Source organism: Apteryx mantelli, chromosome 23 (genome assembly GCF_036417845.1).
Source record: "Apteryx mantelli isolate bAptMan1 chromosome 23, bAptMan1.hap1, whole genome shotgun sequence".
NCBI lineage: Eukaryota > Metazoa > Chordata > Aves > Apterygiformes > Apterygidae > Apteryx > Apteryx mantelli.
This window is the reverse complement of record NC_090000.1, coordinates 158,373-180,452: the sequence shown is the minus strand read 5'-3', so window position 1 is coordinate 180,452 and position 22,080 is coordinate 158,373. Positions and strand designations below refer to the sequence as shown.

The following is a 22,080-nucleotide window of genomic DNA, read 5'->3' as shown; positions in this document are numbered from 1 at the left end:
TTTGTGCTCCTGAAATTTGGGAAACTGAGTCTAGGTGTGAGATGTGGGAAGAAACTGCAGTGCAGAGTGGAAAAAGGAATGTCTCCCACATGGCTAGTCAGTCCTCTAGGTTTCTTGCTACATTACTTCTGCACAGCAGCAGTCTGCACAAGGAGTGATGTGCTCAGTCCTGTCTGTATTTTGAGTCCCTGTTGAGCTGCAACTTCCCCTTGTCAAGAATTTGATTAATCCAGATGTTTGGAACTGAACTTTGCAGCACAGGTTGCAGGCTTGTGCCCAGCACAAGGGGTTCCAGGTGCCAGTGGCTGCTGTGCTGAGTTATGCAGGACTCTGTTTTTGACTTCTGTTTGTATTTCTGTGCTTCTGTGGAGCAGCCAGAAAAACTTCTGATGCAAAGGCGGCATGCTGCAGTTGTAAGTCAGGCTGGTAATCCAGAATCAGGTTCCTGATCATTGACTTCACAGGAGATAATTGGTCTAAAATTAAACAACCCAACTTTGCTGTTTTGTTCCCTGATGCCCAATGCTCTCTGTCTAAGGTTCTTGAGCAGAACCTGGGACTTGAAATTGTCTGTGGGGCATGAAGGGGTCTCCTGGAAGTGAGTGGCATGCTGCAGCAGGCTGTTGCATGGGGTGCCACAGAGTCCTGGGGAACAGGAGAAAGGGACAGGCGGAAAAGCTTGGTGGTGCTGTATCTGGGGGGAAAGGAGGTTTGAGTGTTTGGGAGCTTTAAGCTGATACCAAATTTTGCTGTTTTCCCTCTCACTGTGTAATGTGCTGTGTAATTTAAATGAACATTCTCAGCAGTCTGGGCCCCACTCATAGCCGTGCTGCTGATTTGCAGTGTAACCCTGGCTCGTTGTGTCATCCTCTGTGCCTCAGTCTGAGGAGGAGGCATGTATTCTCCTGTGCATGCTGTAGAAATGGTGGAATTTGGGAAGTGGCGGCAAAAGCCGTGCCTATGTAGACATTGACACTGTGGGCTGCAACTTCAGCATGCCTAAGATTTGGCTCTTCTCCAAGCAGGGCTTTGAAACTCCACTAGAAAGTCTGGAAAGTGTGACAGAGCACAGGTCCTGCCTTGGCCTACGACTTTACAGTGCTGCTACTGCTCTGTCAGGAGTCGGCTCGGGGTCTTTGGGGGGTGAATTCTGAGCATCCCAGCTTCTCCTTGCATGGAAGTGATAGGGCTGGGAGATGCAAGTTTGTAGGAGAGCAGGAGTGTGTTGGAGTTGCTTGCTCTCTGTACTTGTTCCTTCCAACTTCAGAGTACGGAGACTTGGAAAACAATTACTGTCTCTGCCCTCTGTTCGGCCCCTCCCTTTATGTGACTGTTCTCGCTGCTCCACTGTGTTGAGTGGGAGAGTTCTCAGGTTTCCCAGGAGCTCAGGACAGACCATAAGTTCTTGTTGTCCCCATCTTTCTGGCATCTCAGGCTTTCTTGTTTTACCATTACTGAGCTAAAAAGGATAGAGGAGGAAATAAATTTTAACTGCAGTCTCCGCTACTAGATGCATGGTAATTGTTGTTGTATGCCCCTCAGTTTTTAGCATGATGTCTGTCTCCTCTTCCAAACTCCCTACCCCCTCTCCAGCCCCTCCCAGTTATGCTCCAGGTCCTGCGCTGGCCAAGGTGGCTGCCAAACATTCCCTTATAGCTGTCTCTTGCCAATGGCATAGAGAAATGGGGCAGGGGCTGGTTTCCCGGGTCAGTACTTGCACCCATGATTTGAATGTGACTTTGGGGTGAGAAAAACCTGGTTCCTCCTGCTCCAATCCCGCTGCAGCACATTCTGATGGTGCAGCTGATCCTGCTGGATACCCGGGCGCAGTGCTGGGAGCGTTCTGGCAGCTCGCAGTCTGCTTTGCTTCACACTGCTGTTGGCTGGCAGCTTTGTGTGTGCAAGGCTGACTACATTTTGCATCCAGATAAATTGGTAGGAGCCAGACTGCTCAGCAGGGACACTGGGTATGCTGGGATGGTGTTCATGTAGCCCGGCTGGCCCTGCTTTTCTCCACAACCCAGGGGAAGGGCCAGCAGCCACCTCTCTCCTTGTACCTGACTGTGGAGGAGGAGACTGCATGGCAGGAACAACCCACCCAGTTGGTAACTGCCAGTGCCAGCGATCTGCCCACACTTGCCTGGCCTCCCACAATAGCCCCATTGTTCTTGAGAGGGCAAGGAGGAGGCTTTCGGCAGCTCCCTGGCCATCGTTAACCCTCTGCCTGCCAATATCAGGCTCCAGGGCATGTGCGAAAGGGGAGGTGTGGGCAGGTTGGAAGAACTCCAGTCACCCTTAAGTGTGCACAGGGACAGCTGCTTGGGAAACCAGGCCTCTGCTTTCCTGCTGCCTCTGAATGTGCTCGTTGCTGCTGTTCTGAGGATAGCTAGCACACACCTGCATTGAAAATGCCACTGCAGTCCCATGAAGATCTGATCTGATCTGAAGAAGATGTAAATGGAGAGACGGGCCCTGCTGAGCCTCGATTTCCTCTGATAAGATGTATGAGGCTCTTTGTGTTCTTCCGTGTCACTTGCTGCTGCGACCTTGCTTTCGGAGCAGCCCTTACCGGCCGCCTGCACAGCCACCAACAGCCAACCTCTGTGTTGCTCTGGCCCTGACATGTGTGTTGGAGCAGGAAGTGTCTTTTGGTATGGGATGTTTGGAGTGTTGGGGTGCTAATTCCAGTGGCTGAGATATCAGTGTGGAAGCTGTTTAAAGTGATTCCAGCTTGATCAAAGTACCGTCTTCCTTCCTGTACTGTAATGTGATCATGGGCCAAAGAGCTGCTTTTGGTCTGCTGTGGCTTCTAATTCCTGTTGTTTTAAATGGACAGCCTTGGAAGGAACAGGCATGCCTTACCAGTGTGCTAACACTGCCTGCATGCAGGCTCAAATCTAGAGGGGCACAGACAGAGCCAGAGCGCGGTGTGTATGTGCATAAGAGAACAAGGGAATAGCTGGGACAGGCAACACTACCCTGTCACAAGCCAGAGGAGCCTGGACGCCTGCGTTTGATTCTCCTGGCTGGGTCTGTGCTGCCCATCTTTTGGCAGCATGTGCACAAGGAGCTGGTCTGCAGCACAGGCCTTCTGCACCTCATTAGCTCTAGGGCTTCTGCCATGCCATCGGGAGGAGGAAGGGCACTGGTAGTGTGATTCCCACCATCTGAGCTTCACTCAGCTTGCTGCAGCCCGCTGGGGTCAGATGACCCCCAAGAGAGATGCTTGTGAGGTTGCCTTTGGATGTTAGGAGTGGGCATGTGTTTTTCCTTCACAGGCATGTTCACATGTTGCAACTCCTCATTGAAGATCCTGTAGGTAAGGATCTGACTGCATTACAATCACAAGCATTTTGCATCTGTTTGTAGCTGAGGTTTGGTGCAAGCTACCACATCTAGAGGGAACTGTTTCCCTTAATGCTTCAGGCTTGCCCACATCTCTGCCTGTGACTGGGAGCTTTGGATAACAGGACAGACCAGAGTGCTAGAACCAGCGCTGGGTTGGGACGTGCTATCTGCCATCGCTGCTGTCAGTGATGCTTTCCGGTAGCTCTCTACCACTGTTGCTTCCCTACAAGCTGACTCCGTGGATTATAGGGCTGCCTCAGCACCTCTGCTTTGTCACAGATTTCCTCTCCAGAGTGTGTGGGCTGAGGTAGAGGAAGAGGCGTTTGGCTGGTATGCCAAGACCGTGTATGGGAAACTTTCTGGCTCTCGGTCTTGAGACATGTAGATCATGGCATGTCTTGTGCTATGGTAGCTCTGAGACTTGTGAATTGGCTCCGTAATCGAGACAGCCAAGAACTTTGAAACCTAATAAATATAGTGCAAGCATCGCTGATTGTTCTGCTGTAAACCCGATAGCTAATTTGCTTATATCATAGCCTGAACAGCTGTCCTGATTCCAAAATCTCCGTTATTTCCGATTCTTCCATTAGATAGCCTCTGCTCTCTTTCCCCCTCCTTTGTACCCCATCCTTTATCAACACGCAAAACATTGTATCAAGCAGAAAAGTTATTAAGTAACATAACTGGAGCTGAGTGTGCCAGTGAAGAGCCAAGGGCTGTGTTGGGAGTGGTTAACGTCCCCAATTACTGTACCAAGCACAAATGAAGCTGCCGCAGAGCTGTGCGTGGCAGAGTCCAGGCACCTGGCTGCTCAAAGTAGGGCTCTGGCCACAAGGAACACTGCAAACCTCACAACTCGGGCCTCCTATGAGCCTCAAACGTGAGGGCTGGAGGAGTTTCAGAAGCCCTTGCCAACTTTATGTGCATGATAATTTATTAAGACATCTCCCTCCTGGTGGAGAAGAGCGACTCTCTGGGGGCAGCCCCAAGAAAAGATTTTTGTTTGGTCCCTCCCTGCTGTGTGTTGGTGTATGGCCGCTATTAAACGTGTGTCTCGCTACCCTCCCAGAGAGTGAGAGGGGGTGATTCCTGGCTCTTGCTCTGCGTTTCTCATGGCGGTAGTTGGAGGCCTGGGTCAGGCTTAGATAATTACATCTCTGAAAGAGCTTGGCAAACTGTGGGGAGGTTTGTCTAAGGGCAAAGTAACCTCTGGGACTTTGGGCCAGATCTGTGGGACAGACTGTGTCTTTTTGCACCCTCTGAGTGGGAGAAGCGGGGAAATTTCAGCTAGAGGTGCGGGGGAGCTTCTGGGACGTGAAGCGTGCTGAGGTGGAGCAGCTGCCCTTTCAGGGTGCTCAGTGGGGAAACCCCTGATCCATACCGTGAACAGGGCAAAGTCCAGACTCTGACAGTAAAGTCTGATGGGGATTGTTTGGTCTGTTCACCTTCCCTTCCTCGCTCCCTTCTTCTAGGTCTTTCCCTCTCTCTCTAGCCCAATGATGGAGTTGCAATACCTTGTACAGGCAGCTGCCGCTGCTCAGCAGTGGGATCTTTGCTGCCTGCTCTGATCTGCTCTGGTGAAGGTGAAGGGTTTCCCAGGGTGGAATTTCCTGCAAGGCAGATGCACGGCTGTTTCCCCTTTGACCTTAAACCCCAATGTGCCTTAGTCATGATGGCATGCAAATAAGAGAAACGGGGGTGGGGGTTGGAGGGAGCTGCTGGGAAAAGGAAGTGACCTCAGCCAAGGTTTAAATATAGAGCCAAGGCTCTGCTCTTTGCTGGGGCTGTTATTTATAATCTTGGAGGAGTGTTTAGTGACTTCTTACATTTATTCTGCAGTCCAGGCTCACACAAGGCAGCGTAGACAGAAAATGTTTTCTGTGCAAGGTGCTGGGACGGCCAGCCTTGCTTTCTCAGCTCTTTCCTGCATTTCTCTGCCAGTTCGCCCCACACACACATGAGTTGGTAGGCAAACTTGGATGTGTGCACACAGACATGCACAGGTGCCGTGCTGTGATATGGGCAGTTTGCTAGCTTGTAGGTGCTCCAGCCTGTGCTTTTTTCACCTGAGAAGGTCCAGGTGTGCCCTTTGTTCATTGCATTTAGTGCCAGGACTGGTCACAGGAAGGGAGCCCAATTCTTTCCTAAACTGGGTCCATTTGAAGAGCAGGCCAAGAATCTCGGGATCAGCAATTGATCTGAATGCTATATAGAAACAGGTCAAAGAAGGGCCATCTGACCAAATCCTCCTGCGTGTGGCTTTAAAACTGTCTCTCGTTTCCTCTTCCGTGAGCTTCTTCAAAGGCAAACCTGCTTACAGCGTGCTGTTTGCATTGCAGGTCCCAGGGTGCAGTGCAGCTGGGGTACAGGATGGGGGGGTCCGTGCCTCGAGCACTGCATGCCGGGACTCGGAGTCTGCAAAGACTGTGCCCTAGTTCAGGCCGGGAAGTGGCTGCAGTTTGCATTGTAGGGCTCAAAGGGCTATGCTTGGCTGAGAGCTGTTGTTTGGGGGAAGCTTTTCTGCAAGCTGATGCAGGATCTGTAAACCTCGCTTACGGTGTGCAACAGGCATCTCCATGCTCTATTTATCTGAGGAGATGGAGCAAGCATCTGCTGAGCTTCTGCCAGGATATGGTGTGGCCACATGGCTCTACCCTTCAGCACAGCCATCTGCACCCTGTGGTGCATGAGATGTTAGAGTTTCTAGTTTGAAGACTGGGGTCCAGAGGAAGTGCTTGGTCTGGATATAGGATCCCCTCTGTGCAGGGTTGAGTGCCTCAGCTCTGGCCGAAGATGCAATAAGTTTACCAGTACTCAGCCCTGGCTGTTTTGAGGCTATGAGTGCCCTGGACGATGGTGACACCTAGTGGTTTCATTTCACAGTCCACACATAAGGCACAGAGATGGGGTGCTTAGTGCAGCTCCCCAGAAAACCTCCTGATGTTTCTGCATACCCTGAATGAAACGGGGCATGCTGTGAACTCCTCCCTGCTGTGCAGTAGGAGGCAGATGCTCTCCCTTCAGGTCTCAGGAGTGGTTGTGGGTTCAGTGCCAGGACTTTCCAAAGCAACAGGGAAGGGTGATGGTAGCTGACTTTGAGAAATGCTTTCTGGAACATTGCTGGCCTGGAGTATACCCTGGTCTGGACAGGGAGCAGTGCACCATGGCCATTCCCCTGGGCTGGAGGAGTGGAGAGTTCCCATGGGAAGCATATGTGAGTTGTTGCAGGCTGAAACACATTTGAAGGGCATGAACTTCCTGGGCTCTTCTGCTTGACTGACACCCTTGCCATGATGGAGGGGAGAGCACCCAGTGCAGGGGCTCAGGGCTGTCATCTTCTCGAAAGCTGCCAAGTCTGGGAAATGAGGCTAGGTGTGGGGTCAAGTGGCGGCAGCTGGCCCTATAGTGGACTACTGCTTAGGACATGGAGGGGAGTCAGGAGACGTGGATCCATTCTCACACCAACTTTCTCTGCTCCAGGGTGGTTTTCTTAACTTGCGGATGTAGTCTCTTGAAAATCACAAACAAAAAGGGTCTACAGAAACAGAAGTCATAATTACACCCTTTTCTGCCTGTTGAAGAAGGTCCTATCCAAAGTTGGTGGTGCCCTGTGTTACCAGGTAACCCTGTGACTAATTTATACTCTTCTCAGCTGGTTGTGTCCAGCTAAATCATCATCGTCACTTGTGTGGAGCTGTTCTCTCTTGGGACATGTAAGGACCTTTGCAGGAGGCCTGGAGTGCCTGCTGGGCCCAAATGCTGGGTGGCCCACAGGTAAGAGAGAAGGTATACTGGGGCGGGGGGGGCACTGGGAAAATGAGTTCACTGGAAAGCAGCTGTCCAGCTCCTCCACTTCGCTGGCTGCTTCTGGAGTTTGTCTCTGCAACTTCTGGAAGAAGTTAACTGCCCTCCTCTCCTGCATGTTTAACACAGCATTAAATTTTAGGTCTCTGGAGACACTGCACAGGGAAGGGCCCAAGTGTTGCGTCCTTGGCCAAGTATGGACTAGCTTGCACACAAGTGGTTTTGTGACCCATGGATGTTTTGAAGAGGTAGTTAAGGGTCAGGCCTGCAGGGCAGGGTGCCAGGAACTTTAGGCATCTTAGCACTGCTTTTGGCAACAGAATTGAGGGTGGATGGAGCTCATTTTGGGTAGGGAACAGGTATGTGCATCTGCATTTGTAAGAGCTAGCAAGGACATGGGTGTCAGGAGCCTGGGAACATGTGTTTTTATAGAGGAAATGGTGAAAAACAGGGCAAAGTGGGAAAGGGCGAAGGAAACACAAGAGACTTCTTAGAGGTTAAGAACAAGAAAAAGACATGGAGACCAGGAACTGTGTCGTGTTGTAAGGCTGGATGATGCTCTTGCACATGTAGAGCAGGGGTGCTTGTTGATGATGGCTAGTCCGTCATGGATGCATGCAGAGAGATTCTTTTGTTAAAAGAAGAGCAGAAACTATTCTCTTAAAGCAGCAGCAAGAGAGCTCCTCGTGAGGCTCCAGCATTGCTGGGTTCTGGTCCTGCACACTGCTGGCATCCCAAGGGCTTTTATAGTTATTGCCGAATGATCCCAAAGCACTTCCTGAACTCTAGATGCAGCTAAAAGACCTTCCTTGTAGACTTAGCTGCATCAGCCTTTTACCTTACATGCGTAGCTCTGGGCAAGACTTGACTCCCTTATGATTCTTGTGGAAAAGGTAAACTTTCAAGGCCTTACCTATAAGTCCTGCTCTTTAGGAGAGCTAGTATAGTAGGGGGCAGTGCAAGGTGCAGCTCACCAGGGTAAACTGCAGGGTAAACCCGGTCACAGTAACTCCAGTGCGCAAACACAATGGGAATTATGTAAGGAGGTCTTTTTAATTCCGTGTAGTGACTGCACAGGGAAGTTCTTGCTGTGAAGGTACGTTGCAGCTGGTAGCGTTTTCTGCCAGAATGGTATTCCCAGGGAAGCAGCACCCTTCATATATAGATGAGTTTGTTTTTGTGCACCCCAGCAAGCCTGTTTTGTTGCAGTCCAGGATGATCTCCTGCCCTGAGTTGAGTGCCACATAAATGGGAAAGTTGGTGCTGAGGAAGATCCCCAGGGGCTTCTCTGGAAGAAGCAATTATGGTAACAGGGTGAAGTACAGGAGCCAAGTAGGTGAGCAGCATGATAGAAGAACCTGGGTCAGGACCCTGTGGGACCTCAGCTAACAGAATGGGGTACTGAGTAGACTTAGCCAACACTTTGAGGGGGTCAGGTGCAATGTGACTGCCTCAGAAGTATTTCATACATCCAAGTGTTGCTACCTGAATGAGCCACATCACTGACATCTACAATCTAAGATCCTTGAGGCATTTACCAGATGCTCCATGGAGGTGTTCAGCTGTCACAGTGGCTCGTAACCTTAGCCAGGTTTTGCATCCTGTGAGGGAGAGATCCTGCCCTGGAGGAAATCAAGGCTTCTTGAGCAAAAGCAGAACCTCTGGAAGAGATTTCTGGCTTTGCTCCGTGAGCTGCTAGAAACTCTTACACCATGGTAGCCTGCCGTGCTGGGGCTTGTGGATAGCTGTGCTGTCCTGCATGCGGGGCACTGGGAGCTTCTTAAAGGTCTCTCGCTGACCCATCCCCAGCAGGTCACATGAGCTGGTATATGAAATAATTCCTAATTAACATCCCAGTAGAGCTGTGTGTGACTGTCAAGTAATGTCTGGCATGTGCAGGGTTTCTGTGGGGAATGTGCCAATTGGACTCGGATGCTGGAAGAGTCTGCAAACTCAGTGATAGACCTGGAGAGTCCCTGAGCACGGGACAGGAAGCCAGACTCTGGCTGGGGGATGGAGTAAGCAGAAGAAGAGTGGGAGAAACTGTTGAGCCAGGGGCAAGGAAATGCTACGAAAAGCTCTTCTAACACCAATGGATCGAATTTGCAGCACAAGCAGGAGCAAGGTAGCATGTAGAGCAGGAAGTAAACAGGATTCCTGCTTCAGCCTCTCTCTCTCTCTTTTGCTGGGTCTCAGTTTCCGCATGTGTTAGTTATATGGGGATGTCTGTCCCTAGGTGGAAGGGAACATGAATCTGAGATTTTGTCCCATTTAAAGACCTTTGAGACCCTTTCTCAAAGGGGCTAACAGCCCCTTTGAAATATATTGTTCCCAGGGCAGCTCCAAACTGCGGGAGTAGAGGCTGCCAAAATGACTTTAAGAAGTGCTAGGATTCAACAGAGCGTTAGATTCTCTTTTAAAGCCATCCTATAAAGCTTGTGAGGATGATATCTTTTCTCTCATTTAAAAGGGCACAAGAAGGATATAAGAAATGAACAGAAGAGAGAGAAGGCTTTTCTGGGCTCTCTGTCTGACAATGTATGAGCAAGGTAATTTCATGATGTGATACAGTAACACATTCAACACAGATGACTTCTGTCAGTAAGGGTATTGCCCTGTGGAACTCCCTGCCTCATGATGTCTCTGAGTCCTGTTGAGCTCTTAGATTCAAGAAAGATTCAAGTGAGAATGCCCTTAATGACAATGGCCTGGGTTAATGCTGTTTTCACTGGTGATGCAAACGCTCAAGCGAATGCTTCCTTACGGGGATTAGGGAGACACTCCTGCAACTGCTGGGTTACTGCACAGTTTTTAATTGCTAAATAGTGTGCTGGTTCAGAGCTGTGGTGTCAGGTTAGAGTGGGCTCCAGGGCTCGTCTGGCTGCTAGGACCCCTCACTGAATCTTGGCTGGAGCTGGCTGGATGACAGTAATTCTGTTTCGCTACTGTTTTTGAGGGTTTTGTTTCTCACTGGAACAGAATCAAAATCCATTGAATGCTCTTGCAAAAAGGATTGTTTTGGAACAACCATTTCTGCATGGAAAAGGTCAGGTTTCTGATTCTGGTCTTGCTCTCAAATCAGAAACAATCCTAGAGTCTTGGACTTCAGAAATTTTGCTTCTGGAAAATTTGTCACAATCTTTGTCTCTGTGACATACTTTGACTTTAATGAAATAGCATGATCTTTCTTTGAAAGTGTTCCAGCCCTTTCTGTTGTTAACCCTGGGAGGACTGATCATCTAGGAGTGGTGTGTTGGCCACTGTGTCTGCAATCTCATCCTCTCATCCAGAGCTGGAGTGAAATGTATTTGAAGAGGGCGAGCAGGGTCTTTCAGGGTCGTTCATTTTGCTGACCCATGTACGCTGTCTGCAGCCCTTGAGCTGGCTTGGGACCTCTTATTTCAAAAGCAAGGACGTTCCACTCCAGTTTGTGGGGTTATCTATGGGACATTTGGGATCAGAGCTGTCCCAGGATCTCTGCTTGTGGGATGAGTGAGTAGGTTATGAGCATGACTGATGTACTCAGAGGGTGTTTGCAATAGAAACCTGTTTTTGTTGCCTCCTGGACTGGCTTGTGGAGAGGGGCTGGGTGACTGTTTCTGCTTGTTGCATCACTTTGTCATGACCCATCTCCTTATGTGTGTTGGGTGTTCACAAGCTTTGGGGCATGTCAGCACAGCTCAGAGGCCTGGATTCTGGTCTCAGCTGTGTATGTGTAAGTCAGTATTTATCTAGGTTTCTTGTAAGAGCTCGCCCCAGAACCTGATAGGAGGGAGGTGCAGTGAAACTCCTTCTTTTCTGAATCACTGTGATCCTGGTTTCCCTGCTTCCTCTCATGCTGTTGTTTCCTTCATGCTGGCTGGTGGGGCTGAGGGATGATAGCACTGCAGCAGTGTCAGCCTGCACTGAAATGTGGAAGCAGCAGGGCAGGCAGATTGGCTGCTGAGAGGCTTCCCTGCCCCATTGGGAGGGGTGCGCGGGCTCCGCATTCCTGCGGCGGTGTTGGGAATCTGCGTTATCGTCCTTTTGGAACGAGCAGGAGCATGATTCACCAGAAAGTCCTCTGGGATCGCGGTGGGGTTTCAGGTTTCTTGAACTATCAGCTAGCAATTCCGGGATTGAGAATATGTCAGACGAGTCTCTCCTCGCCCAGAGTTGCCTCCTCCCCCTCTGCTGTTGTGCAAACTGTACTGAAGAAGAGTTACTGAAAGCAGTTTTTGTTGTTTTGTTTTGGGGTTTCTTTTTTGCTAAAGTCTAAGTCTTTAATATAAAGCTGTGGCTTTTCAGATATACCAGGCACAAATATTTTCTCTCTGCATTTAGATATAGCACTTCCTTCAGCAGAGGTATTTATTATGCCTTGCAAGCCTCCTTCCCCTCATGAGGTAGGCTGAGTTGTCAGCCCCTTTAATGATGGGGGAATCAAGGCACCCAGGAACAACACATCTTGCTCAAGGTCGCTAGTGGAATCAGTGGCAGACAGGAGCAGAACACAGGAGTCTTGGCTCCTTGCTTTAACCATTGGGAATTAAATTTGCTATTGTCTTTAAAAGTGCTGGGCTGCAGTGGGTGTGCTGCTCAGTTGCAGAGGGAGCCAGATTTCTATGCAATCTCCTTTTTGTCGTGTTCTTTTCAAGATGTTTTGGATTATTTGTCTCCCTGTGTCAGTGTATCTACTTTCTAATTAATTCTTTTCTGTGGCCCAGCTATGTGGCATGTCTACTGGAATCTAGTTTGAAGGGGTATGTGTGAGGACCTTACAGCAAACAAGATGTCTATCAGCTTACTGCAACCCCAGACAGATGGGAGGCTGAGGTGGATTCCCACTATGCATCTTCAACAGGATCCAACTGTTGCTACTCCTGAAAGTGCTGCAGAATCTGCAGGCAGTTGCTTGTGGCCTTTGTCCCATTAGAATTTGCAAGGAAAGCATGGTTGGTCTCAGTTAAAACTGGATTGGGGAACTTCCCAAGGGAAACCCTGCAGGTTGACCCAGGGCCCCCAGTCAGTTCTGGGTGGCTTTCCGTGCTATGAGTGGCTGAGGCAAGGCATATATGGGCTCCTTGGAGCCCCAGCCCACCCCCAAGGTGAAGGAAGAAGGAATTCAATTAGATGCCCCAAAAGTGGGACGTTCTGGAACGTCTTCGCAGGGACCAAGGCTTGGCCACTCTTTGGGCAGTATCTGAAGGTCTTGTGACTGCTTGTATCTGCCTTCCTGAATGGAGTGTCTAGCTGAGCTTTATCCAGGCTGCATGGGGTGGGATGCGGCTGTCCATGCATCAGTCCATGAATGAAATGCTTTTGATAGTGAAATTCCTTGATAGTTGGAATGGAGGGTTGTATAGGAGGATGTAACAGGTTGGCATGTGTGGAGGGAAGGGTCTGTATCATAACTCTTCATTAAACACAACTTCCTCATCCGTGAAGCAATTGTTCAGTGTTGCTAAAAGGAGTGAGTATCCATAAGTGCTGCTGCACTGACTGCAGATGCCGTTCATGGAGATCTTTCGCCCCTGTTTGAGCTGCAGTGTTGAACTGTCACCAGGACTTGCAATTAAGTCAGGTCATCTCTGTTTGGGCACAGAATATGAGAGCTCTCCCAATGCTATGGCTTTCCAAGAGATGGGCAAAGGGCTAGAGCCTGACCCAGGAGTGAGTGGCATTTTCTCCAAGCAGCCCATGCCCTTGAGTTGGTATTGCCAGCCCCAGCTCCCGTGGTTCCTGCTTGTCTCTTGATGGGTGCTCAGTGATTAAATAGTTCTGCTCTTGCCCTGGGTGACCGCAACTGCTCAAAGTGCTGTGGTTACTACTGGGACTTTTGGGAGGGGCCTTCCTGCTTCTGACTTGTTCCTTGATGAATGAATTATGCCTGAAAACTAGAGGGGTGGTAGGTACCTCTTGAGCATTCATCTCTGGATTATGCAGCTTTGGTCCTAGCAGGGCCCAGGTTTTCTTCCTCCTTCCCCAGCGTACTCGCATGCCCTGCTGTGCTGTAGTTGGAGCGCACAGCAATGTTGCTGAACACATATTTGATGAAGCACTTTGGGATCTATTTTGAATGACATATTGTGTTCATGTAGGTGTGCCTCAGGCAAACTTGGATCTCCTAGCCTGTAGTGGATATGGATGGTGCTGGCAGCGCTTTCTGGGGGTCGTCTAGCAGCATCCTTGCGTTAGTGACCAGCTTGTGAACCTCTGGACTGCAGTGCAATGCGTTACAAAAATTGCCAGGTGTGGGGATGGTCAAGCAGCAGACAGGGGCCCTGGGCCACCAGCAGCAGGAGCTGCTGCAGTGCTTGCTTTCCTGACTGCTGTCTGGCAGCAGCCTCTTCCAGAGGGGCCGAAGGCTCCCTGAGGCAGGCCAGCCAGAGACTGCAGGCGGCATGTGTGCTTAATGCTGCAGTTTGTGCCATATGGACCTTCTCCTCCTCCCCGCTTGCCCTCTCTGTGTCTCCTTCCCTGTTCTGCTCCCCTCCCCCTGCAAGCAGTTCGACAGAGCAATTGGGCAGGCACTGGGACGGCAGCTCTGACATAAATCTCTCCTGGTGTGGAATGAGGGGTATAAATATCCAGAGAGTGATGTGATCTTTCCAGCTGCTATTAATAGGTCCCTAGAGAACAAGAGCGAGCGAGCGAGACTGGCTGACACTTAAAGGGCTAGCAACTCCCTTATGTGCTGTGAAAATTAATCAGCACCGCGCCTCACCGTCTTCCTCGAGGCTAGAGCAGAGCCCTCAGTGAGGTGTGTGTGGAGGAGGCGGAGGAGGAGGGAGCAACTAACGACTTGCTAGTTAGGAAGCAGTGATAGGCCAAGCTGTGCACGAATGATCCCACTAACTAACTAGGAATGCTTGGGCGGGCTGTGCAGTAGTGCTGTTCTTGCAGGCTTCTCTCAGTCGAGTTTTGCTTTGTGCCAGCTAGCCGCTGGCTCAGCCTTACCTCACAGGGAGGCAGGTGCTGAGATGTCCATTTTACCGGCAGGGAGCTTACTGGGTTAACTGATGGCAGGGTGCAGCCTGTGCCTTGTGGCGATTGCCGTCTTTCATAGATTATGGGTCTGCAAAGTGCGGTTCACTCTTCACTTGTGTTTTGTTCTGGGTATGTTCTGCCCTAGCTGTACAAGCACTTGGCTTTTCCTGATGGTATGTCTTCACGTCTGCTTTTAGCAGCTCAGAAGCAGTATGCATCCTACTGCTGAGCTATTTCAGTTCTATTTAGAGACTTGGGGTTTGGTCTGGAGCTGGTGCTTCCTGTCCCTGGATGGCAGGAAGACCTGTGCGCAGTGTCTGGCTTGCTCAACTCACTTGAAGGGAGTAAGCTGTGGGCCCAGTAACCACTGTGTGCTGGGAAACTTGTCTGCCTAAGCAAGGAAAAGGTTCTTGAGTGTGTTGAGGGGGTATCGTGCAAAGCACGTAGCTGAAGTAAGCAAACAGAAAATGATGTATCATCTTGCGCAAATAGCGGGTTTGCAATGTCCTTCCCTGCCCCACTCACCAGGAAGTAAAGATGCCTATGACAGGTAGCAGGGCCGGGGGGTGTCTGCAGCTTCAAGGGCAGTGTCTTGAGTAGTGAGGAAGCTGTGGCAGAGGAACGTGAGGCCCTGATATAGGAAGAGTTGAAGTTCTCTAACTGAAGAAAGCTCAGGAGCAGTTCTCATAGGTATGTGCTTCTTTCTGTGCTAGGGCTATCTCAGAGGACTTACATGGTACAGGCTGGGAAGACACCATGTCTTAAGAGCTGTGTTCCGAAGGTCAGAGATAGGGGCACTAAAGAGAGGTCCTCTGCCTGCGCAGGTGCCCCCTAAAATGAAGCTAAATGATGTCCCACACTGGAGTTGCCTGTTCCGTACTGAAGAAAGCTCCTTGAAGGATGTAGGAGGTAGTCATAAGCCAGGAGTGATGCACACTGCAGTTACCAGGGTTGCTTGTTGAATTACAGGTTGGCAGCAGCCCTCCAGAACACGCCATGTGCTCAGATGATGTGGAGCTGCGTCCTAGTCATCTGTAATGGCCATGCAGAGCTCTGTGGGAAAGAGTCCCAGTGTGAGCACAAGAAATTCTGTTAAGGCATATAGATGCTGCAGAAAGGGCTGCTCCAGTGTTTCTCAGCTACATATATATTCTCCACCCCACATGCACTGCATGCATTGCCCTAACCTTATCTTCCCTGAAATGTTCTGCCTCAGCCTGTGGGGCTATTCGGAGAGCTGGGCTGAGTCTGGAACAGGAGAGCCTCACCCTGTTGTCCCAGCAGGCCTATGGCATGTTGCATCATCCCGTTGTGCTGGAAGCTCTGGTGGAGATGGAAGCTCCCCCATCCAGGAGCCAGAACAGTCCCTCAGGCCCTGAGGGAGATGGTGATACTGCTTAGGCGGCGAGTGCCCTCACGTCCTGGTCACCCCTTGCCTTGTAACCCTCCGCCTTTGCCTCCTTCTTCTCTTCAGCCTTCTCATCTGCTGAAGAGAGTCCTTCTGCTGCTTCAAGCCTCCTTAGTTCTCCTCTGTCCCTTCTGAGCTTTCGCTCCATAGGCTTGTGTCAAGACCAATTTCTGTCTTCACAGTTGTCTTCTGCAGGTTTCAGAGAGCACAGGAAACTAACGTAGCGGCACCTGTGCTTGGGTTGGCTGGACATCAGAAGGGGGCCCTGAAACCATAAGGGCACCACATTTCTGTTCAGGGTCACAAAGTTGTTTGAACTTTGGAAACACCTGCAAAATAGCACTAAGGATCCTTCCACTCCCCAACGGGCAAAGCCGGCGTGAAGCACCCTGATCTAGTCATGACCTTGTAAATGATGGCTGTCATGTCTGTGCTTTTCAGCACTGATAGATCTGTCTTCACTGGATGGAAGTTGCTGCTTGTGCTCATGCAGGATCCTCACTTTGCTCAAACAGGCCAAGCCTAATTCTTGGCCTGAGCTGCTCTGGGTTCTGCCTTGCTGAAAGTTTTACCTAACTGTGTGCCAAAGCAGCAGCCCCAGTGCCCTGAGTGCCCCAGCTCCTGGGCAGTGCTACCCATGGAGCTGGGGGAGCAGGCAGGGGTGCTGTGGTCACTCACTGCCCTCTTCTCTTGCAGGTTTCTGACCAAAGGGCCTGGGAGCTCCCTCCACTGGCGCTGTGGGAAGCTTTAGCCAATCAAATGCACCCTGACAACAAACTGCCCAGCCATGGCAAGGCAGGCAGCAGCGGTGCCCCAGCCCAGCACCACAATGTGAGCCAAGCACCCACCTGTAACCTGGGCTCCAAGGGTGTGGGGGCAGGCAGCCATGGCAGCAAGGCCACTCAGATCTCCCCTGGCAACTCTGGACTGAAAAACAGCCAGAACGCTGTCCCAAACTTCGGATCCTTGAAGGGCAAAGTGAAACGGGAACGAAGCATCTCAGTGGACTCAGGAGAACAGCGAGAAGCCAGCACCCCTTCACTGGACACTGAATCAAAAGGTAATGCTCCCTTAAACCTTGCTTCAGCAACTCACTTTCTCAGTTACCCCAAGCATCCTGGCAGGACCTGGGATGCGAGCGTTTGTGAGCACCCACTGCATCTTGTGTTTCTATGCTGCTGCTTCCCTCTGGGCTTGTCTCAGCTGCCTGTTTTCCTGCATCACTGCTTATCGCATCCACAGTTTTGGGACCAGAGTAGCTGAGCCCTGTCTTTCCTGTGTTTCCATGTTACTCCCTACAACATGTTGAGAACCTGGGACTCTGTTTTTCACGGGCTGCTGTGGCCTGATAAGGAGGAGCATGGTTCACTGAAACTGTAGTGATGTAAAGTGCAGACTTACCATTTAGGACTGAGTTTGGTTGTTTTCTGTCTCCCTGCTGTTGGCCAAGTGCTGCCTTTGTGGTGTTCTTGCAGCTGCCCAATTACCCATTCGTGGTTAGTGAGGAGGTGCTGTAAGGGTCGCTGTCAGAGCAGTTCTTTGGTTTTGTCAGCAATGGGTGACTCTTGTGTCAAATCACGTGGTTTCTGGAAAAGGGCTGAGTCAGTACCTGCAAACCCTTTGGCTTCTCTGTCATAGCCAGTCTTGCCTCTAGCCTCTTGGGTTCCCCAGAGCTCTGTGCCCAATGGCTGCATGTGACACTTGGCAACAGAAAACACAGGACATCTTGCCAAGTAGTTGTCAGAGGAGAAATACCAGCGATGTCCTCGGTTCTGACTGAGACTTGCACCTGGTCACCTGAAGTTGCTGTCCCCGAAAGCGGCAGCACTGCTGCTCTGACCCATAGCTCCAGACCATTTGGTTTCACAATCAAAGCCATGTTGCCCGACTGGCTGAGGCCAGAGCCATGCCGTGGAATAAAGTACAGAACATAACTGAACAGACCTCCTGCCCCCAGGAAAGGTTTCTTTCTGATTGTGTTGGGAGGTTAGTGCATGCCATGGAACATAAGTGTTTGTAGAGTTATCTTAATACTGCCTCGCAGCCCCGACTTCTGCAGGAAGATTATTAAAATGAGTTGATCAAGGAGGTCTGAGTCTCCTACATTCCTGCCACAGTTCACCGATATGTCGTATGGATATGGCCTGTAAACCACTAGATGATGTAAAAAGGGCAGCCATACAGTACTGTATCAGAGTTCGAGCACAGGACTGAAAGCTATCCATCCTGTGTCTGCTTACCCTCCCTGAGTTCTTGGGTGCCTCTGGGCAAGTCACTTCCTTTCTGAGCCCTACCAACACCACCTGTGACATGAAGGGAGCACCAGGGTTTACAGAGGGTACAGAGACCTCTGCCTGACTGATGTCTTCAAAGGGCAGAGGCTGTGTCCCTTGTTCTTACAAAGGATATGAAGATGCCCTTCCACTTTCAGGTTTTAATTCCTAAATCACAGGCCCCTGAAAGTTACAGTTAATGCCAAAAGCCCTCCTGTTTAGAACAGTGGTTGGATGTGTCCTGTGTTTACAGACTCCTTTCAAAGACTAAGAAATGCATCTCATTCCGAGCTGCCAGGTCTCACAGAGGAGGCTCGCCTGCACTGGCTGTGATGAGGAGGTGCCCAGACTGAGCAGATGCTTCAGGTGCTTTATCAGGGCTCGGCAGATGTCAGTGCAAGGCTTCCCATCCAGCACATCCACGCTGGGTTGGCAGAGCAAGCCCTCAGAGCAAACTGACAGGTGGGGATCACCCTTGCCACATCTTCCTGCATGTTTGATGGGAAAACACAGACACAACAGAACATGAAAAGACCAGCCGCTTTCCTGACTTGCTGGGAAATTTGTAAATCCACGAGGGCAGGAAACCACTTGCAAATCAAAAAACACAGCTCTGTCCAGCGCAGCCTGTGTCTGCTGGCTTGGCCAGCAGAGCAGCTCTGTTGCAAGTGTCCCCCGCAGTTGTACTCTGGTCCTACCTCTGTTTTAATTCTGCTCTGTTTTGGAGTCTGTCTTCCCTCATTTATGGTGCCGGGGGTGGGGACAGGACAGGTAATGTTGCTGTTTAATGATCTTTTTCCCTGCTGGTTGCTATCTGAAGCCTTTGGCCAGGCCAAAAGACAGAGCATCTCACTGCTAAATCTAGAGGCCAGTGCATTCTTATGTCTGGCTGGGAGCAGGGATGCTTATGAGCACAGGAGTGCAGACCTGCAGAGGCAGCAGAGCTAGTGCATGTGCTGAGAAGGAGAGGGCAGGGATGAGGCTGAGGGGGTGTTCTTGAGTGCTGGCTATCAGCGTAATGGGGAGCTGCAGGATTTGGTGTTTGGCTGGTGCTAGGCAGGGCGAGCCCCTGGGAGGTCCCCTCCTAGGAACTCTCCTGCTGGAGCGAGTAAAGGAAAGGGGGAGGGGAGCCAGCAGCCCTCTAACAAGCTCCCCGCCTGTCTGTTGCGCCAGACTGAGTTTTTGTGAATGGCAGACAGCTAGTATTGACTGCGCTTTCCCGTCAGCACTCCAGCAGGCGCTCTGCCTCCCCTGGCGAGCGAGCGTCTGGGCTGCGGCTACAGGGTAGTTCTGGGGTTCCGGCAGAGCTGCTGGAGTCCCGACAAAGAATCTTGCGCTGTTGTAAACAGCCATGGGGTAGCAGCTCAGGCCTAACATGGGCTGCAGTAGACCTCCAGAGAGCAGCATCTCTGGCTGAGTGCTGGTGCTGCTGAGAGGCTTTCAGCCTGGGCCTCTGACCACTGCAGCCCAGGCCTTGCTGGAAGGATTGCATTGCAGCTCTGCCCCAAGTGCTCAGAGCAGAGGAGGCCACGCTTTACCAGGAGTGCATGGTGAGGACAGGCCCCGTGTGGAACGCTGAACTGCTCGGGGTTCTTGGCGTACCACAGGCCAGGGAGGCTCTGACTGGTCGGAAGACTGTGTCTCAGTGCTAGCCAGGATAGCTGTGGGGCACAGCTGGAGAGCCTGGGTTTAGGTGAGTTCCAGGATGAGGACCCTGGCCTTTGCACGCTTGCTCCTTACCCCATTGTGCTTCCCCAGCTGCTTTCACAAGGGTGCAACATGCAGCTGGGTAGGGCCCCAGCCCATGGCCAGGTCTCCGCAGTCCTTCTGATAGTTCTGTCCCATTGCAGGTGAGGTGGCTCCCCGTAGCAAGCGACGCTGTGTGCTGGAAAGGAAGCAGCCGTACAGTGGGGACGAATGGTGCTCTGGACCAGACAGCGAGGAAGACGACAAGCCTATCAGCAGTGCACACAGTGAGTGTCTGCCTCCTTCACCAGCACAGGAGCTTGAATAAATCCAGGTCTGTCCTGTAACTCAGCAGAGCATGTGGCACTGGGACCCCTAGCTCTGCCCATGTGTGCTGACTTGGCTGGAAGCATGGTGTGGCAGGCTGTGACAGCTGGTGGTCATTGTGCTGTGAGAAGATTTGGGGCCATACAGTGAGGTGTGGAACCTATTTTGCAGAGGTGCTGCTGACATGCAGGAGGGAGGGTGTTGAGCTTGGATGTCCTTGCTGTCTTTGCCTCTGGCCACGCCAGCAGCAGGAGAATGGTTATCTTGAGACTGTGCCTGCCTTGGTTCCAATGTGGACCATGCACACACACCTCCCTTGGTCATGGCATTAGCCAGACCGTGCTGCATGCATTGCCTGAGTCTTAGCAGCAGCTCAGTCCTCGTCCTTGGTGGTCCGTCAGGCCATCCACCCGAGTCTCTGCAGCTGTGCATTAAAGGCAGCCAATGCTAAAGGAGCTCTCAGGTTCTTGACAAGGGTTCAGGCAGGGCTGAGCTAGCTGAAGCACACAGCGAGTTCTTTCAGCTTCCAGCCAACGCTTGTAGTTCAAGCTCAGCTCATCCCAAAGCCTTGGCTGATCTTTTATAAGTCTTCAGGGAACAGTGAAATTCTATAAAGGCTTTTGTGAACTTTCAGGATCCAGTTCCTTCAATTTCCATCTCCTCCTGTTCACTGGAGTTCAAGATGTTAGAAAGACCATGGCTATTTCTTTCTGTGTGGAAGCTGTGCTCTCCCTTGTGCAGCAGTTCAATAGTGCAGCGAGCCAGCAAACGTGCATATTTTGTGAGGGTTTTGGACACTAAACTGTAGGTCTCTCCTGTTTTCCAAAAGCATCAGAACTCCTGGATTTGTTGCATCTAGAATTCAGTTTGCTTTCAAACTGGAGGGGGGGGGGCATATTTCTGAGGCCACAGGACCAGATCTGTGCAGTTGATCCTTACTAATTCATCTTTCCTGATCTTGCCAGGGATATCCCAGTGATGGAGGTCAGTAGATATTTTTCCCAGCCACGGGAGAGGAAAAAGCTGGATTTGTTCCCCTCAACATTTTTTTTTTCTGTTCTGTCCTCATCTTTATTATTCTGTCTTCTGAGGTGTGAATCCTGCTCACAGCAAACACAATTTTTTATATTACTAACAAATCATGAAGCAAAAAAATTGTGAATCAGGATGGTTCCCTATAGCTGTGGGTGTGGTTTTTCTAGATCTGCATTTTTTTTCTGAACTCCAGACTTACTAACCAAGAACTCAGTTTTATGACCAAACCTGCAGTTTAGCCTGAGAGCCTCAAGTTGTTATCTCTTCCGTAAAGACTTTTGTAGCCTGGGTATTGCATCTTGATGACTTGGTTGTACAGGTCCTTATAAAATCTGCCTGTTTGAAATCTGTGGCTATTATATGCAAAGACCTAGAACAATGTTTGTGGATACTGCTTACAAGGTCTCCAGATGCCTGGAGAGCAGCTATAGCTGGGGGAGGTAACTCATGGAAAACACAGAACCATGTAAAACCCTGTTGAGGTCAGCCTCTGTGTCTGACACTGCACCGTAACCATCTTCTCCAGGGTGTCTCCTTCTGATTCTCTGAACAGTTCACGAGGGCCGGGTTGGAAGTCAGGACTGCTAGACCCTACCACCAATTTGTTGGGTGACCTTGGGCTAGTCACTTCTGTTCAATGGCTCAGTGACCGCACTTGTGGGAAAGGATAGCACCACCTCCCCTTTGCAGCCTGCTCCAAGATCTGCCTGATCAGAGCTGGGCAAGGTGGGACTGTCAAGGAGCAAGGGCCAGTAGTGAGGGAGCGAGTGAGTCCCCACATCGGGCCTCCAGTGGTGTCTCTTCCCCTTAACCATGGCTTTGCCAGGGACTGACTGCTGGTGTTAATATTCAGCAGATCTGTGGTGAGGTCCTTGGTGAGGGCCTTGTAGGACAGCAAGTGGTCCTGGCTCGGTGGGGTGCAGTGTGTGTCTGTGAGAGAGCCTTTGTGCATGTGTGTGTGAGGGGCTGTGCAAGAGGGAAGTGCTGAATGCTGCTGTTAATTACAATGCTTATTAATATTAATTAGGGATATTATTAAATAATTGATGATGATTAATAATTATCACGCCGGTGAGTAGCGTCTCCCCTTCCCCCTGCTACCTGGGTTTCTGTGACTATGGCTAAGGGAAGGGAGACAAGATGAGCCTTGGGGCCGCCCTGTGCTGAAGGGGAGACAAGGGGAGGAGCTGGGCCCTTAGGGCTCCTGGGGGGCAGTGGCCACCCAGGCAG

The 22,080-nt window shown here is 50.8% G+C and overlaps 1 protein-coding gene across 3 annotated transcripts in view; it reads left to right on the top strand.

The window, feature by feature from the left end:
* Positions 1-22,080, top strand: part of BCL9L (BCL9 like) — a 64,196-nt gene that overhangs the window by 30,272 nt on the left and 11,844 nt on the right. For all 3 annotated transcript variants that reach the window (XM_067310144.1, XM_067310143.1, XM_067310142.1), the window contains exons 2-3: positions 16,226-16,589; positions 19,653-19,775. In XM_067310144.1, coding sequence (XP_067166245.1) covers positions 16,289-16,589; positions 19,653-19,775 — 424 coding nt within the window. In that variant the 5' untranslated portion in view covers positions 16,226-16,288. The remainder of the gene's footprint in view (positions 1-16,225; positions 16,590-19,652; positions 19,776-22,080) is intronic.